General features: G+C 44.9%; 3 protein-coding genes and 1 long non-coding RNA gene across 8 annotated transcripts in view; 2 read left to right on the forward strand and 2 right to left on the reverse strand.

Moving 5' to 3' along the window:
• LOC119167090 (HEAT repeat-containing protein 5B) overlaps positions 1-1,462 on the forward strand; it is a 77,929-nt gene extending 76,467 nt beyond the window's left edge. For all 3 annotated transcript variants that reach the window (XM_075867079.1, XM_037418509.2, XM_075867080.1), the window contains one exon: positions 616-1,462. The gene's annotated coding sequence lies outside the window, so the exon portion shown is untranslated. The remainder of the gene's footprint in view (positions 1-615) is intronic.
• Positions 1,285-3,973, reverse strand: LOC119167091 (MAP3K12-binding inhibitory protein 1-like). 2 transcript variants are annotated; one of them, XM_037418510.2, is made up of 9 exons: positions 3,815-3,973; positions 3,613-3,744; positions 3,154-3,231; positions 2,958-3,066; positions 2,823-2,888; positions 2,268-2,426; positions 2,100-2,197; positions 1,745-1,804; positions 1,285-1,611 (listed from the first exon to the last, which is right to left on the reverse strand). In XM_037418510.2, exons 1-9 carry the CDS (start codon positions 3,857-3,859, stop codon positions 1,504-1,506), a joined length of 855 nt encoding a protein of 284 aa, XP_037274407.2. In that variant the 5' UTR covers positions 3,860-3,973; the 3' UTR covers positions 1,285-1,503. The 2 variants fall into 2 exon arrangements, with proteins under 2 accessions (XP_037274407.2, XP_075723205.1); XM_075867090.1 differs by lacking the exon at positions 3,613-3,744 and having other exon boundaries at positions 3,815-3,967.
• Positions 3,974-4,307: 334 nt separating this feature from the next.
• Positions 4,308-5,320, forward strand: LOC142765674 (uncharacterized). Its single transcript, XR_012884358.1, has 2 exons — positions 4,308-4,444; positions 5,153-5,320. It is a non-coding gene; the product is annotated as an uncharacterized LOC142765674 (long non-coding RNA).
• A 4,936-nt stretch (positions 5,321-10,256) lies between these two features.
• Girdin (protein girdin) overlaps positions 10,257-17,213 on the reverse strand; it is a 36,020-nt gene continuing 29,063 nt past the window's right edge. For both annotated transcript variants that reach the window (XM_075867082.1, XM_075867081.1), the window contains exons 26-31: positions 16,556-16,756; positions 15,264-15,469; positions 14,628-14,697; positions 13,639-13,744; positions 12,311-12,477; positions 10,257-10,931 (exon numbers count right to left, since the gene is read on the reverse strand). In XM_075867082.1, coding sequence (XP_075723197.1) covers positions 10,548-10,931; positions 12,311-12,477; positions 13,639-13,744; positions 14,628-14,697; positions 15,264-15,469; positions 16,556-16,756 — 1,134 coding nt within the window. In that variant the 3' untranslated portion in view covers positions 10,257-10,547. The remainder of the gene's footprint in view (positions 10,932-12,310; positions 12,478-13,638; positions 13,745-14,627; positions 14,698-15,263; positions 15,470-16,555; positions 16,757-17,213) is intronic.

The following is a 17,213-nucleotide window of genomic DNA, read 5'->3' on the forward strand; positions in this document are numbered from 1 at the left end:
ATACGCCCGTATGTACAAGGAAATCCACACAAAGTTCTCAAAGAAATGCTTCTCAGACAGCCAAAAATTTGTCCAGATCTGGGGTTTGAGCCAGGGACCCATGCCTTCTTAGGGCGCTTGCACTGAAAACGTAGTTCGTTTTCAGTGCAAGCATCGTGTATAACCAACTAGCCCAAAAGGCATCGTGTATAACCAACTAGCCCAACAACAAGTTTTATTTGGCGTTCTTTAGTGTCCATTGACCTCACACAGCACACGGGCCCTCTAGCAGTTCACCTGCATTAAAATGTGACTGCCACGGTCGGAATCGAACCCGCAACTTTCAGGCACATGACTCTGACTTAAACTGACCGATGAATGTACGATTCTGCGCAATACGTGGTGCAACACAGAACACAGTGTCCGTGGCTCAAGTGACACCGGCAAACATTGAGATGTTTTGTGGAATACCAGTAACTGAAACAGTGTCTACTTCACTAATTTTTGCTATGTCAGCGCTGCTTTGTAGTTTTGGCGTTACTTTGTGCACGGACATGTATGTTTCAACTCGTACTGGACGGGACTGTATGTCAACCTGCTCAGTGTATAGTTTCATCAAGTGCTGTCTTGTTTCAGGTGTCCTCCATCGGTGAAAGCAGGGGCAAACTATCTCCTGCTAAGGCGGTGCCAACAAAACCAAGGAGGGCTGTGTTATTTCTGGCTCGTCACAAATGGGCAGCAGCAGCAGCAACATTAAGGAGTCCCAGTGGCACCCAATCAGAGCCCACGCGAAGAAGGTTTTAACGCCTAAGAGAAAAAGCGTGTCTAGGCTTTTAAAGATGACCACAATCGTCTGTCTTTGTTCCTGGTGCACATCCCTTTGAAACCTACTGTACCTAGAATAACGTCTACTACACGTGATTAATGTATGTTGGTCCGCTGGTCGGACGTGTTTGTGAAATTTCTACACTTTGTGACAAAGATTTTTCTAACCCCTCAGCCCCCCTGTTCATTGTCGACATCTCATCCTCCCAAACGAGCTCGTGATTTTTGCGTTCCGACACTGCCTCGTTCTCCTGTAATATGTGATTACGATATTTCTGCTGCTTGGCGGTTCTAGTTAGATTTATGTAAACAATATCTAATGCAGCTTTACTGTGTTTAGATCCTTATAGATTACTATATTGCGAGTTAGAATGTATCCTAGGTGTTTTCCAATTTTATCCACGATAGTGTTCCCCTTTTCGCTATTTTAATTATTATATTATTGTCAATCTCCAGAAGAAATCAAATGACAAATGGATGTTCTGTTGATAGCTGCGCACACTTTATGCGCACATTTTATTGTATTGAACGTGTCCGGATTTATTTGCGATTAATGCCACACTCTCACGTAGGAACTCTGATGTTCAAAAGGCATCGTAGCATATCTCTCTGAACAACTGTTACGTAAGAAAAATATAATAAATATTATGTCACGGAACTGTACAGAGTGATGTCTTCCGTCTTTGCTGCTGCGTCATTTCACAGCGCCATGGAAGAAGTGGACGGCTCCGATGACGCTTCAGTCTTTTCTCTCAGACGAGTCTTGAGAAGGTCGATCCTGCTTTCAATCTGGGCCAAGCTCCAATCCTGTGTCCAAGGAAGAAATAAATTAACACCAAAGCCCTGCTTACATGCCTCACGGTTAAAAAAAATGCGTAGTTGGTGTCAACACAGATGTCTAAACAGAAAAAAAAAAAGCGTTGAGCAAGCGTCAACTTGCCTCGTACTTTCTTGAAGTGTCACTAGACCGGCTACGTTGTGCTGGAGGTGCCGAATGAACCTGAAAATTGTCAGACATCAATAGCTAGCTTTTGATGTGGTGTCTACAATTCACTGTGTAAAAATGGAAGTTCTGCCCGATTGTAAAACACAGCAAATCGTTACCTTTGCTCAAATGACTAGGAAACACTATGATCTTCTAGTGAACACCATTCAAGACTGCCACAAAGTCATTTTTCCTACTGATACACCAATTGTTCATCAGGTAAACCCTCCAGAGTTTGGGTCTTCAAGATACAAACAGTAGTAAACGAAGGAGTTGCATGCCGACCAGTTCACCGTTAGTGATGCATTACCGTGGTGCTGAAATAGTCTGGCGATATTCCCTCAAGGTACAAGATTCTGTCTTCCAGTTGTTTGAGCCGAGCGTAGACGTCGTGAGGCACAGTGCACCCTGCAAAATGGAGAACAGTTTGGTTCAAGTTGCGCTCGAAAATGGTATGCCCGACCGGCAAAATGCGCACCAGATTTCAGCTTCAAGTGGGACTCCATGTTGCGCAGTCTTTCTTCGATCCCTTCGGGCACGGTGAGTTGGTGCTCCTGTTTGACGGGGCTTTGAGTGTGGCTACTTGTGGGCCTCATAAGCTTCGTCATTGGACCCCACTGGTTGACAACCCTGGAGACTGAAGTTGGAGGTACCGTCAGAAGCAAGTCAATTATGCATCCATCCAACAGTTCACGTTACGTGTAGGCAAAAGCTTCACTTAAAGTGAAAGTAGACACAAGTCCTGAGGTAATGTGGGTGCACTGCATTTCTTGAAGTGAAAGGATTCCTCTCTTAAAGGAATCCTTTCACTCTTAACAACACAGTGCAGCACCTCACTGAAGTCTCTCTCAAAAAGCGGCGATCAATCTGGAATGAGCCCAGGACGTGTCTTCCATGTTTGATATGCTGGCAATCTTGCCGAGATATTAATGCGTGGTTAAAAGTTAACCCCTACTTGCAACCAATCATTTTGCTAAACAAGTGCAGATGAAGTTCCGACACAAATTTATCTCAATATCATAAACAACCCAACCTTTGACATGGCTGCTTCCACCAGACCTGGGCACGAAGACAGAATCAACCCGTGCACAACTTTGTTCTGGAAAAAAAAAAGGGGGGGGAGGGGCGGTTAGGCTGCTAAAGTGACAAGCAATCATTAAGGCTGTACCTGCATCACTGTCAACGTCGCTTGCTTTTGTGCAGCAGAACTCCTGGACATTCCACTCGTCGACTTCTTTTCGTTTCCTGGTTATAAATGCGTCAATCCTGTCGTTGATCTGTAAGCGGCAAATGTAGTTTTATTCTATTCCAACCTCCAATCTCGCCACTTCTCCGGCGGTAGGCTTCCTTATCACTTCGCTTACCACTTTTCGGTCAACCTGGATTTGGACAATCTTGGGGTCAACAATCGGGGAAGATGGTTGGGTGGATGGAAGACTATTCTGTGCAAAAGAGAAATGCACACCCGTTAAGGGTGCGAGTTCGTATCAGCTTTACTAAGCTTACAAAACGTACGCTCCGACGAAACTAGTGGGTATTCAGAACCCGTCCATCTCGCGCGCGGCATGCGTCTAATCTAGAGCAACGCAACCGTTATACGTTGCCTCCATGGCTCTCCCATAAACGGGGATTAACATTTCACTTAGTGACGTACTTGCTCTGCCTCCTTACCTCACTACATTATCGTACGGCACGCAGCACGCACAGGAAGGAGACTGCACATCTCAAAACCCTACCGCTGCAACCTCGCTAACCGAAACTTTCCATCACTACACTGGATCGGCGCGTACATTTCTAGTGTGGGGGACTTCGCGGCCACCTACCTTGTACTCCTGGCATCGAAGTATCAACTCGTCTAACGCCAGTGCCAGGGAAGCAGAGCGTTCCGCTGGCGGCTTCGCGCATGAGGTGTCGTACTCGAAACGAAAGGAATGCAAGACTCCGCTCTCGAGAAGCTGGAAAGAGGGACCCGCACCAGTTCAGAGACCAAACGCTCACACCCCATCGTATTTGTTAAGCACTTACGGCTGAAAGCACTTTGGTGTACTGCTTTAGGCAGGCGTCCACCATGACTTCTTTTCTTTTTTTTTTTTTTCTACGGAATGAACTTGCCGACTGACGAACGCGGTGGAAACTCACGCCACCCGCGTGCACGCGCGCTTGTAAACACTTAAACTGGACTGGATTGAATTGGCTAGCAATGACTTTAATTATGTTCCACTACGCATCGTTTTCAGCGCGTCAGCTAAACCTGAGGACAGCGCTGATGTCATAAAACAAGCATTATAGCAAAAAATTTTGAAGATTTTGTAGTGAAAATGCTCTAGTTTTATTGTTTATTTGCTGACAGTAAGCGCGTGTTTTGTGGAAGTTAGTGACGTCACGAGGCGGCAACATCAAAGCAGCATGGGCGTTTATGGAGCCGCCCTCTCTCTTTACGACAGTCTCACATGGGTCGTCCCATGTTACGACAACACGAAACACGCCCGCCAGCCCAACGCTCGCATACCTAAACGCCCCATAGTTCCCTCGCTCGCCGTTACTCGCACCAACTTTCGTAAATCCAAACTCGGAACAAGCATCGGAAACTTCACGGGGCAGAACGGAGGCATGGTGACCGTGGCGAGGGACCGCGAACCTGGCCAAAAAAAAAAGGTACAGTGGCACACTTTATTAGCATGACCACGCCGTAGGGGTTTCCAAGGATCGCACGCGAGCTCACTAGAGTTGACCTGCCGAGTAGCAATAGCTTCGCCTTCGTGGAAACCGTTTATGAAAGCTTGCTTTTCAGGGGAGCTGCAGAACTTTGTTACAACGAGGTTTCTCTGAACAACTTGCAGGTTGACGCGTGCACGCACACAGTGTCTCTCCTTGGGGAATGTTCTTGGATTGATTTTCAGACTCCTTGTATACGGCAGCTGAGTGAATTGTCCCGCACATTTTTTTCAAAGATGCATACATTGTGAAGGGCAATGCAGCATTGACTTGGGCCGGTTGGTTCATTGTTGAAAACGCTGACAAGTGACACAAAGAATGAGGAGGGCAGTGAAAGTGCAAGAACACAGGACTAGCGCGACGTTCTTGTACCTTCACCATCGCCGTTCTTTGCCCTACATGTCAGTGTTCATTGTGAAGCAGCGCATGCACAAGCACGCTCCTTCAGCTTTTGAGCGAAAGCTTCAAGAATTCGTAGGTTCAAGTAATCAAACGGGACCAAGGCAAAAGAATTAAATCAAAGGATAGTATTGTCAAAGCTTTATGCGTTACATTAAATTTGGCCTAGTGAACGCACTCAAATTCGCCAAACCTTTTGTTCTCTCAAGTGATTTGGAAAGTTTAATGACCATAATCTATCTTTTATAGGTTACGCGGCCTTCTAGCATTTCGCCCCCATCAAAATGTGACAGCTATGGCCATCGTCGAACGCACGCCTTTCGGGTCAGACGCCAAGCACAGTACAAAGCGAGCCACGGTGGCAACTTTCCGTTTTTTTTGCAAGAACACAAACCAGAAGAGTGTTCAGACCACAGATTTTTATTCGCTGTTCGTTCCTCTCAGAAGACCCAAAGCATGAAAAATACATCAAAAAAATCTTCAGGCAACATACCCTACAAGACAACAAAGTTCTCTCTCCGAGCTTAACAAACGTAATTCTTACGCAACCTTCAAGGAAAAAAAGCGGGGAAAACTCGACAACCAACAAAACTAACGACAATGAGCTGTACATCTATTTACACGTAAAATCTAAAATAAAAATTAATGCAAAGAGAACAAATGTATAATGTGAAGCTGTCATAAATAACATGATTTGGTCAAAAGCTGAAGCAGACTGCAGCCTTGAGAATGAAAAAAATAATAATAAAAAGGTTCACACGCACACGCGTTGCAATCTGCATCACAAGAAAATATTCGACAGGTCAAACTGATGGACTGCACAGGCACATAGCTCAACATCAAAGCAGTAAACTTTTTTGCCCCTATGCATGTAATTAAGCACAAGGCTATAGCCCCCATCACAGCAAGGAATCGGAAAAACTGAGGCACATAACTACAAACATCACTTCTGAGCTAACAAAAACAAACACAAGAAAAAAACTGCTCCTGAGGGATCACTCACATTCGTTAAAGTAGAAGAAACCCTTCTCCTATTCAAACGCACAGCATATGGCAGTGATATATTACATTTTTAGAAGCACTGTCGATGTCGGAAAAAACCATAATGAAATGGAGCGTTTCAAAGAGCTGTATCCGCAACATCGTAAAAAGCATTACGTTGTCTGTTCACGTGGTTACCCTGTGAAATCAAATTTAAATAAAATGGGAAATAAGTCGCACCGAAAGAAGCAGAGCTGTTGGTGTCCATCGAAAAAGACCACATCCTTGCATCATCCTGACATTGAAGGAAAGAAACAAGTGCTAAACAAAAGAATTATTGCATAGAGTTGCTGTAGACTCAAGAGCGCATACAACCCAGAGCCCAAGTACGTACACGCTACTTAAACAGCAGGCACAAGCAGGCAACTTGTTTAAAATTCACAACACTGTGCGCTTTTCTATAATAATTTACACTTGTTCCACAAACACTAGCTATAGGCTGGCTGGTATGCTAACTGTCACGTATAACACATACAGCCTCAACACGAAGAAAGCCGTAGGCAGTTTCAATAAATGCAGTGCAGACCCCTTGTTCACGAAGCGGCGACAAGCTTACAACATGCACGCTACTACTACACGTACCCGACTATTTCTTGATGCAGTATCTTCCAGCTGCAAAACATTAACACATCGTATTATTCACTGTCATAACATTTTTTATTAATATAGAAATAATTGCAGACGCTCAAACATAGGTAAAACGGGTGCGAGTGACGTCATCCGGGCGTTTGATCTCTAAAGACAGCTGAATCGCGACGCACGAGTCAGCGGCAGCGTGATATGACGCACCTACGATAGCGGCTGACTTGAAAAGATTTCCACCCGACTTGATTCCGCTCTTAACGTCTCACAAATTTTAACTAGATCACTAAGATGCTACTGTCACCAGCCTAGTAAAATTATATGAGAGTCGTTGAACAGTCCTCATAGCAAATATGAGAAGAAAAAAAAATGTGCACAGACATTGCTGTTTTCGTGTGCGTGTTTGTGCCTGCCAAATGAATGAAATCGGGGATCACGACCTCGCCATAGCAAACGTTATAGCGAAGATCGGAATGAGTGCCATCAGAACGTTAGGCTCCAACACGTACTCGTGTTTCTGATGGCTATGGGCACTGTGTGGGCAAGTGCATTTGTAGGCGTTAAAGGAAAGGTGTGTGCAAAAGGCGAGAGAAAAATTTGTCGCTTGGAACACCTGTAATTCACACACACACTTCTGTCAACTGCATCTTGCCCAAGTCCGTTCACTTGAACCAGCGTTAAAGACTGCATGACTGAAACAAAGCACAGCTCTGCTACAACAGCTCAGATGAATTCATAAGCGCCATCCGAATATCTTTCGTATCACAACGGTAGTGCAACTAGACAATGCCGGTGCGTCGAAGTCGGCCGACACGGTCTGCCGGATAACGCAGTCTTAATACTTGTTGCACGCTGCCGTTACTTTGAAACCTATGCCATAGCAAACAACACGATTCGTGGCAATGAGAGATTCATCTCCAGTTCTGAATTCTCTAATTACTGCTCAATAACATTCTCGCACCCAACATCAAAAGAAGCAAGTTTTTCGTTGTTGTAAAGTAAAATTGCTTTCCCGATGCAGGACCACGTCGCAACCGTAAAGTGAACAAAATGCTTGTCTGAACACATGATTCCACACTAGTTTGAAATGGTGGATCGAAATGGAAATGCACGAAAAAAATAAGTAGGCTCAGCTAAGAAACGCACACACACTTACAAACAACAAACATGAAAGTAAAGGCACAAAGAGGTGGGGGAGGGGACTCTTGTTATGATATGGATCGGTGCCTACTACACACGAAGCTTGCATGTTTCTATACCAGCACACAGATATCCTTTCAAAGAAGCATAAATAGTGAATAAAGTCTTTCTCTCAGCTAACCGGAGAAGATAATAAGGCTGCAAACTGATGACAAATACCTCAACAAAATGAATATTTGCACGAGCACAAATTGCACCAAGCCTACAGAGTGCAAAGCTAAAAGACTGAAGTTTAAGTTGATCTGATTAGCCGCACTTAATCTTTAACCATTGCCTCACGGCACTGGATACGTCCATGGTCAACATAGCGGATGGCTTTCGGTGGAAGTTTGGCAATGACGTAGAAACCGAAGCGCGAAAAAGATGCCTCGGTGTCCTGCTTACCTACACTCTGAATCAAGAATTTTCAAAACACAGCAATGAAAAGAAATATATGCAGCAAAATGAGCCAACTGAGAAAATACACACAGAATGTCACGTGTATAAATACATCGGTGAATGTCTTAGGAACCATAACGGACACGGCTTCTTTGAAAATAAATTGTGACCAGGGCATTAAGAATATCGCCGGCTGCCAAGCCTTTCAACGATGTTTTTGAATATATAGTATTCTGTTAGCTTTTTCTTTTTTGAACATAATGGAAAGACAGCATTGTTTGATATGCTGGGCCCATCTTTTCACAATGCCTAGCTTTTGATAAACCAGGTCTACATGTGTAGCACTCGCGAATTGTAGCAAAAAAACTTTTTAAGCCTGTGTAATGCACATACTTTTAAGGCTATGTAATGCACATACTTTCATATCCACCAAGAACAGTCAACCACAAAAGTTCACAAACCACACGAGCATGCGCCACCTAGTAGTGCACAATTTAGTACTGTCAACCGCAGCGCTGGGCCGAGAATGGGTCTCATTGTTATATTCACTGGTATTTCAATTTTATATTATTGTGCTGCACATTGTTAGATCAGTTTTTATGAAAAGCGTTTATCCACAGTATGACAGTCGCTCTTCTACTCTGTTAGTAGGTAAAAGATATCACGGGCATGCCTCGAATAGCGGTATTTGGGTACTTATCACTTTGCAAGAAAGATAGCGACTCATAACAGTCATTCTGATAGACATTTGCCGGAACAGAAGCAGGCAGCCGCAGCTGCCAAATAGTACATCACATTAAAAAGTGAAAGGTGAAAAATATTTGGGTCCTCTCAGAAAACGAACAGGCCATCGATTGAGGGAGGGATGTGCCTTAGACTCAGCGCGTCGCTGACACAGCGGAAAAGTTGCGAAGACACCTTTGACTACTATGTGCTTATGTGGTCCATAAACTGTGGTGGTTGACTGTGCAGTTCATCATCTACGTAATTTTGACTCGCATACTTACATCACAGCCAACTTTACCTTTAGTGGCCACATGTGTGGTTATCACAAGCGCTCGCTCACAGCAATAATTATGCTAAAAAAAAGTGATGTCGCATTTCAATCTGTGAGTACTGTTCATGATACGACTCAGATACAGCACAACTCAAATATACATGCGACACCAATTGTTACACACACTCTGTCATGCTTAGAGCATGTCTGCTACCAGTGGTGTCGAAAATCCAGTTTCTGACTGATGCCCTGCACAAGGGTTTAAAATCTTCAGCATAGTGTTTTGTGTATCATATCACCGTGCCACATAGAAACACTTTCGCATTATGAATGACACTCTGTTTAGACACACAATTGCAGCAAGTCATTTCATGTACCTGTGCACATTTTGATTCGAATGCATGTAGTGCGACGACGTTTTGATCATAAGCCTTCGCTAAACATAGAGTGGAGCAATGTTTGTCACTTAAAATTACCGTGGTAACAGCAAGCAGCCTTATGATAAAATAAACGGTGATAAGTAGATTGTACATTTGTGGCTCAGCATCATCCTTTGTTATTCTCGGCAAAATGATTATGTAAAGCACGTAAGCATGATAGCCAAACTGCATTCTGCAGTCTGGAAATTTTTGGGCGTTTTAGACAGCACAATGTTGTGAATCATGTGGGCTGCTTTGTAATGAGAGCAATTTATGGGCTACAATTCCGAAAAGTGAAGTAAACATGTGACCCTCTATAATGTCAAGAAAATAACCATGTGCACAGAACGCGTATACAAGAATTATTCACTCCTAACCAGTCGTGGGAGAAACGGTGGGTTCTGGGTATGGAAACCAAGCAGCATGGACAGTTTAACAAATACCGGCAAGTGAACATCTATTAACTAGTACGATAACCTTTCTAACCAGTTTGGTTTCGTTCGCAGTAGTTTTTTTCAGTATGTTTCAGTATATTTGCGGCTATTCAGTATACTCAGCCGTGTCTTCACCAATTAAATTTTGTTGTGCTGGCAAGCCTGCGCTGCAGTTCTTCACTAGTGCATTATAGAATGCCTGTAAGTAGACTAAATCTCTCAAGCCCAAACTCTCGACAACTTTCTATATGCGCTGTACCAAGTGAGCGTGTGTCGCACTAATCGCATCGAACATTTGCTGGCTGAGATTCACTGGGAAATTTTCTTGCATCTGTGAGGTTCAACAGGCAGACCTACTGCTTGCAACACGCTGGGCACTTAGGCTTCTCAAGTGCTGAGCACAAGCGAGTGCCAGGCTTTCAAACATTCAGCTGTGCGTTGTTCAGGGTCATCACAGCTGACACCGATTTATGTAGCGCATGGCTGCGCAAAGAGCGACGAAAGATGTGCTAAACAAACAAGCGGCTTTGGCGGCAACCAGTAAAGTAGCAGGCAGAAGAATTGCAGTAGTTGACTGCTTAGCTAGATCACACTCAGACACAACCATATTCGTACCAAACGGCATTTGCTCTTTTCTCACGGCTGCCTGGTTGATTGGCGTGGTCAGTCGAGCTCTGCGAGGCGTCGAAGTCTGTGCCGTCGTCTAGGAGTAGCTTCTCCTGAGACGTGCACAGCCTGAGAGGGGCCCGCAGGCCGGGCGAGTTGCCGACGCCGCTCCCGCGCAGCCGCGAGTACATGGAGTGTCGCAGAGCGGGCGTGCGCGAGAAACTGTGCGGCGTGGACATGTGCGGTTGCGCCGTGGAGGCCGGAGATGCGGCAGCTGGCTCAGAGGCGTTCACGTGAGTCACCATGTTCACGGTGGTGTGGTTCTCGACGGTCACGTGCGGGGCTGGGGCTGGCAGTGGGCTAGATTGTTGCTGTAGCATGGGCAAAAAGACATTTCTGGATGAAGACATGCCACAAAAAAATGTTGCACATGAGCCGCATACAAAACAATGTGTTGATGAATGTTACAACTTTTGCTTAACGCAAGGCAACTGTAAACTGTGGGTAGCACGGAACCTGAGCCACCCCCTGCACCTCTGTCAATCCTACAACACAAGTGCCTGCCTCCAAAAGTCTACAGCTTCTATGGCACAGCACATTCTATGACCAGCGGGCCCAAACACCAGGGTGTGGAAGCTGGGGATTCATTCAGTCCTGCAAGGATTGCCACTCGAGCAATGACCCATATCTCTATTTTTCTTGGGTTTAGGGACCAGCAATATGAGTTTCCCATCAAACAACGTTCATGGTTTAACAAAAGTTTCATGTAAAAATAAACACAATTATAAAACTGGCAATTTATTCAACCAACCTGTGGAGTGAGCAGCAGAGCAAGCAAACAGCACAGCAAGATGCAATGCACAAAATTAGCGAGAAAGTTGAAAACACCATGTTTAAGGTGTAATGACACGTATTCTGAAGGAGTACGGCCACTAGCATGGGTTCGGTCTTAGCGAGCCGCAGAGCACGCGTTAACAGTCGCCGTGGCGAGAACACGATACTGTTCAAGGTCGCAACACCTTATTGCCTGTGGCAACACTGTTGCAAAGGCGCAGCGGGAAAGCAAATAGGCTTATTTACGCCACGGGTGAAAAGTACTACACAGGGTGCCACGAGCACGTCTCCGTGGTAAAAGTGATTCACGTAGACACCGGGACCAAGGCCCGGTTGCTCGAACGAGGGCAAAGGTGCTCGCGTTGACTTCAGAGGGAAACGGGTTGGTGTAGCTTGGCCACGCACTAGGACACCGTACCGCCCTTCGGCCAAGCGTACGCAACGGGGCAACAAAAGGTGAGCGTTCGCCTTGAGCACAAGGCGCCGTCAGCGAAGTTCGATGAGTCCCAAACAACGGGAGTCGATGGACGGAAAAAAGAATGCGTGCTCACCGTAAGCTGTCCCGGAAAATCAGTGACTCACTCCCGACGCACGCGTGCGAAACCTCTCTGGAGGCTCCGCGCGTGGCGCCACAGTCAACATCTACTACCAGGTGAGAGGGGTTAAACGTCATTCCTTGCTCTCCCAGCGCGGCAGGAAGCGGAGGAGGGGAGTCATATCAAGACATGAGAACGGCAGAAAAGGCGGCAAAGCCCACGCAAAGGCAGCGGGCTAGCTTCAATTTCCACAAAGGACACAGAGAAGTCTGGTGTCCCCAGACTCCCAAAGAATAACTGAGTCAATCAGTTGTTGACTGCAGCACCATCACGCCACTTTTCAAACAGGCCAAACTGTTAAGCCTACAATTCGAACTCACCTTTGGTGTGCTTAGAGGAGTTGAGCAGGTTGGTGGCACATCCTGAAGCACACAGGAGTTAGAAAAGTGAGCGAGACTGCTCTCTGGTGACGATCCGTGACAGCGGGCAGACTGGGCCAGAGGCCCAACGTCACGCACAGGAATTTGGTCATCTTGAGGTGCACTCCCTAGTGACAAGACTTGGCATTAACGACGAGTCGGTACTTTTCGCACATCTCGTGCCACGGACTACTGTTACGTGAAATCGCAGCTCATGCAAAGCTTTTCCAAAAAAAATTTAGACCTTGCTAGATGCAATTGAATGCTACTCGTTGTAATCTTTTAGCTTGTCAAGTATTCCTAGATAAAGAAAAAAACACCAGGCCTGCATGGAACACAGTCACAGTGAAAGTTGGAGGGGCCACCTTTCTAGAGCCCGACGAATCCGTTTGGGGTGACTGCGAGTACAGTTGCAAGGTACCTCCTACATCATAAATCATCATAGGATTGCCAAGTAGAGTTCCTATATGCCATTATGTATTCATCATTTTGTAAAAAAGCCAAGCACCTGCTATGTAAGGCACTATATGCACATTGCTAATGCCGGGGCTGATGACGACGAATATTATGACTAAGCTTTTTGAAATGGCTGGAAAGCTTTGAACAATGCACTCGTTATGCAATTCGCATTGAGTGACAGAGTGGCTGCTATTTCACTATACTACAATTGTTAATTTCATTCTTTGTCCAAGATGATGTCTGTATAATATTTTTGCAAAGGAGTTTCAAGCACTGGTGTGGCTCTGTAGTAATATGCTTGACTGCCACAAAGAGAGCCATGGTTCAAATCCAGCTCAATCCTAAGTATTTTCTTTTCATTGGGCTTACATGGACATCAGTGGCAGTGATACAGCATTGTATCTTTGTAAGAATTGGTGCTTAATTTTGACTTCAGGGAGTTCCTAGGTATACATACACTTTGTTTAGATTTGCTTCTGGAAGATACTCATGTTCACTCTACGTTTTTACAAACATTCAGCTCATTGCAGTAGTTGCCTAGCGACTAAAACCACATCAGATTAACTTTGCAAGAGCAGGAAAATGGGGACAGCAACAATGAAGAAGGGTGCAGCAGTTCCAGTTTTAAATTCAGGTGCAGCAATATCAGTTTTAATGGCCGAGAACGAAAAAAATGAAAAGTGAAGTTGATCTTTGCAAAGTTCAGTCCTGGTGATTGTACTTGTGCCTTTGTCGCAACCACTAAATCATTACAGTAGAGGCGCTCTATCCTCTACATTTAATTCTTGCATTCCACACAAGTAAGTCATCATCCATGTCATCAGACTTACCCCAGGGATTTCGGCCATTGTAGTCGCCATATTCGCTCTGATAACGGCTCTGAGAGCACAGCCCGTTGCCTATAGAGCCAATGGGCACGCTCAGGACGTCGTTCATCTACGTGTGACAAAAAGAATGTGTATTCCATTAGAGGTTACGCATGCTAAAAGCTTAAACAGACATTACTGAGTGTAAATGCGACCGAGCAGGTTATAGTACTTCATTTGTGACACTGCACAATTGTGTGCAGTGCCATATGCGACTTCATATACGACACTGCGTTGTTGCCCTCCTTAAAAGGGGGGCGGGGGAACTGGACAATAGTATAGATGCACTATAGTACCTGATGACAACATATGAGGTCAGTAAAGGCTTCTCCCAAAAACCACACTGAACTACTCTGAGTGTCTCCTTGGTTTGAAATGTCATTGCCAAGAATCAAAACGCCATTCCCAAGCAGTAGCTTTCGCTGATGAGAACACATCCCGCACTCGTACGTTTCAATATTTCTCATGTTTGGTAAGTGCCCATAATTGTTCTGCCATGAAAACTAAGATGCCAAAGAATTAAAATAGAGTGCACTAGCTTTAGTACGATGAATAGTAGACTTGGTCAATAACAAGGCCATGAAACTCGGTTGTTGCACTTGGGACTATTGAGTTCTTGCACATGTCCAAGTCAAAAGCATTGCAGGAATGTGCATATCGTTGTGAATGTCGAATTTGCAGTTACAGCGTACTTCAAATCTACATACCTACACACAAACACACACACAAAAATTGGACTTGAGGACGAAATAGACCGTCGTTTATGTGTCAATCGGCTTATACAGGGGCAGTTGTGTTAAACTTTATCATCTCATGACCACGATTATATTTTGTACATGCAACCTTTCTAACATATGTACACAAGAATACAAAATAGAAGGGGAACTCCTAGAAATACTTAGGACCAAATTAACAGTTCAGCCACTTACATCCCATTTCAAACATTTACTCACCTGTGACACGTTACAACTCAAGTAACCAGATCTTGACTTTGAGAGAGATTCTTTTGACAAAGATAGGTTCCTGAAAACAAGAGAAAATGTATGTTAAGTGGTTTTAAGAGGGTCACAGCGTACGGAGAGTAGCAGTAAAGGCACTGAGCCATAACTAAGGATGCATGAGTCTTTAAGACTTTCTGCATCCACCTGAAAGCAAGAGCCAGAGAGAAGACACTTGCAGGTATCTTAGAAAGAGGCTTCGTACTTGAAAGAAATTCCTTCCGGTCCAGAAAGCTTTCATAAACCGTGAAATTATTCTGCAGATAATGGGCTTGCTTTATAGCGTTCTGTGTTGCTTCCAGATAGGTGTCAACATTCACCTCTCACGGGGATGTTATTTTTGTACTCTAGCAGATCACCACTCCGAACATTTTCAACATCCAAAACAACGCATCGCAAACAGACACGAATCAGAATACATTGATGTGAGAAAAAAAAAATGACCGTGGAAAACCAGAGAAGCAATGGCAATATCGCGAAGAGCACCTCAGCTTTGTAGCGCACGTTTAAGCAGCATCGATGGCAAGTTGACCTGTGCGTAGAATGGCATGAGTTGCGGAGAGCAAAACTTGGAAGAAGCAGCACGCTCACCCGTCTAACTTTCGTGCGTAATCTCGTAGGCGTCCCTCAAGGTCATCTCTAAGCGACTCGAGCTCACGTAGGAGGACCCTGTCCTCTTGTATACCGGGCAGTGAAGATTCGGGCAGCACGTTTCTGCAGCGACTCAAGAGGGACGAGATTCCCGACAGAAGCCGCCTCCTCTCCTCTTGCAGCTCTCCCTGGGCCTGTGCAAGCACCTGCAAATGGCATATGTTCTAGTCCGAATATCAAAGCTAAAAGCTTTATATCTCACATGAGTGAAAAATTTCAGGAACTGCTGGGAAAATTGAGACAGATGAAGCTTAGCGGGTGCACACCTGATGTACTTTTCTTTTTTTTTTTTTATCTCATTTTACAATGCTCCCTCTTAACCGTTTCCTTCCCCCAAGCTGCATACTGAATTTCCATCCAAGTGCTTAGCAACGCAACATTTCAATTGCTACAGGCAATAACAATGCTCATGCAATCATATCCAAGTAACAATAAAATGTGGCAGCTTACGACAAGTCACCCCAACAACAGAGGGCTGTCAGAAACGGATGATCACCAATTCGCCCGTGATTAATAGAGCTTTAATGATCGAAAAATGGTGCACACAAATGCACATATGACCAGTGCACCCAGGAAAGCCACATTACTGTACGCTCGTCGGTGCCATGTATTTTGTGTACAATATCGCCAGTGCATTCTGCAAGTTGTAAAAGCGTTGCTTAAAGATGCGGTGTCCAGATTTGACAGCAATTAGTGACGACCGGCGGCGGCATAACCACAAAAAGTACTGTCGCACTCCAGAGACACAACAGCAAAATGTCACATGAGGTTATTCAATGACGCCAAGTTGTGACATTACGATCACGTCACGACTTTCTCCGATGACATCACCACATGACATTGCTGCTCAGTAAAAGGTGAGTGGAGGTAAGCTGAGGGCAGTGCAACAAGGAATGCAGTGCAGAAATCTTCGAGGGATGTGGGGCAATGCAATTGACCGAGAACTTCACAGTAATTTAATGATAGTCTCGTGAGAGCATTGGCTTTTTGCTTGGGCTCTCTTTGACATTGCCTGAAGGTGCAGTGACATTCTATACAATATCGTAAAGTGTTTCTGCTGCCAAGATCAAAAGCATTGACAATCATTGCAATACGCCATCTTTACACCTGTATCAGTTTTCAAAGAGCTTGTTTTTCATAATAACAGCAAAACATCAGTCGTAAAGAGATTAGACAGTAAAGAGGGGCTGCGCTCACAGGACTCATCGCAGTCGTCACAGGCATAAACTTGCCTCATAGCTGGCAACCAGTCGCGAGAGATCCATTCGCGCAGTTACAAGATCGCTGCGGCTTTCCTCGAGATCTCCACGAAGGCGGCTGTGGTCCGAGCGCAGGTTGCTGTGCGACTCTTTCAGCGCCCGATGCTGAGTCTTTAGGGCGTCGAACTCTGCGCGCAATTTTTCCTCAGCTTGTCGGGCAGCACTCAGCTCTTCCTGGAAATTCATACATGGCAAAAGTATAGCTGGAGGCCATGGCGTAATATAGCTTAGCGCAGCACTGTTTGATGCTCAGTAGCAGCTACGGCCGCATTTACATGGAAAAATTGGAAAAAAAGAACACTATAGTGATTGGATTAGATCTAAGCACTCAAAGAACTTCACGCAGCGAAAGCTAGTCTATAGCACTCTGTTTTTTACCTTACACCTCCATATCCACACCTTTGAGATCATGCCAAAAATTCAATACTGGTACTTCCACAAAAAAAAAAAAAAAAATAATCCACAGATCCCACTAAAATTGTTCATATGGTATCATAGACCTCAAGCCACAAGTGTGTCCACACCACAGAGCAAGACAGGAGCGCTGACTTTGTCATCGCTCAACACATTTGCACGGTACAGGCTTAGAAGTAACTGTGAAAGCTGAACAACATAGCAAGTAGCTGGATAC

The sequence above is a fragment of the Rhipicephalus microplus genome, chromosome 6 (assembly GCF_043290135.1).
Source record: "Rhipicephalus microplus isolate Deutch F79 chromosome 6, USDA_Rmic, whole genome shotgun sequence".
NCBI classification, from domain to species: Eukaryota; Metazoa; Arthropoda; class Arachnida; order Ixodida; family Ixodidae; genus Rhipicephalus; species Rhipicephalus microplus.

What these genes read in the sequence shown, in the direction of transcription:
- LOC119167091 (XM_037418510.2), bottom strand. Translation starts at nt 3,859, where the DNA reads ATGGTGGACGCCTGCCTAAAGCAGTACACCAAAGTGCTTTCAGCC. An exon ending in TTCGATGCCAGGAGTACAAG is followed by an intron (nt 3,232 to 3,612) that starts GTAGGTGGCCGC and finishes TCTTTTGCACAG; the next exon opens with AATAGTCTTCCATCCACCCA. An exon ending in TGGAAGCAGCCATGTCAAAG is followed by an intron (nt 2,427 to 2,822) that starts GTTGGGTTGTTT and finishes CTCCAACTTCAG; the next exon opens with TCTCCAGGGTTGTCAACCAG.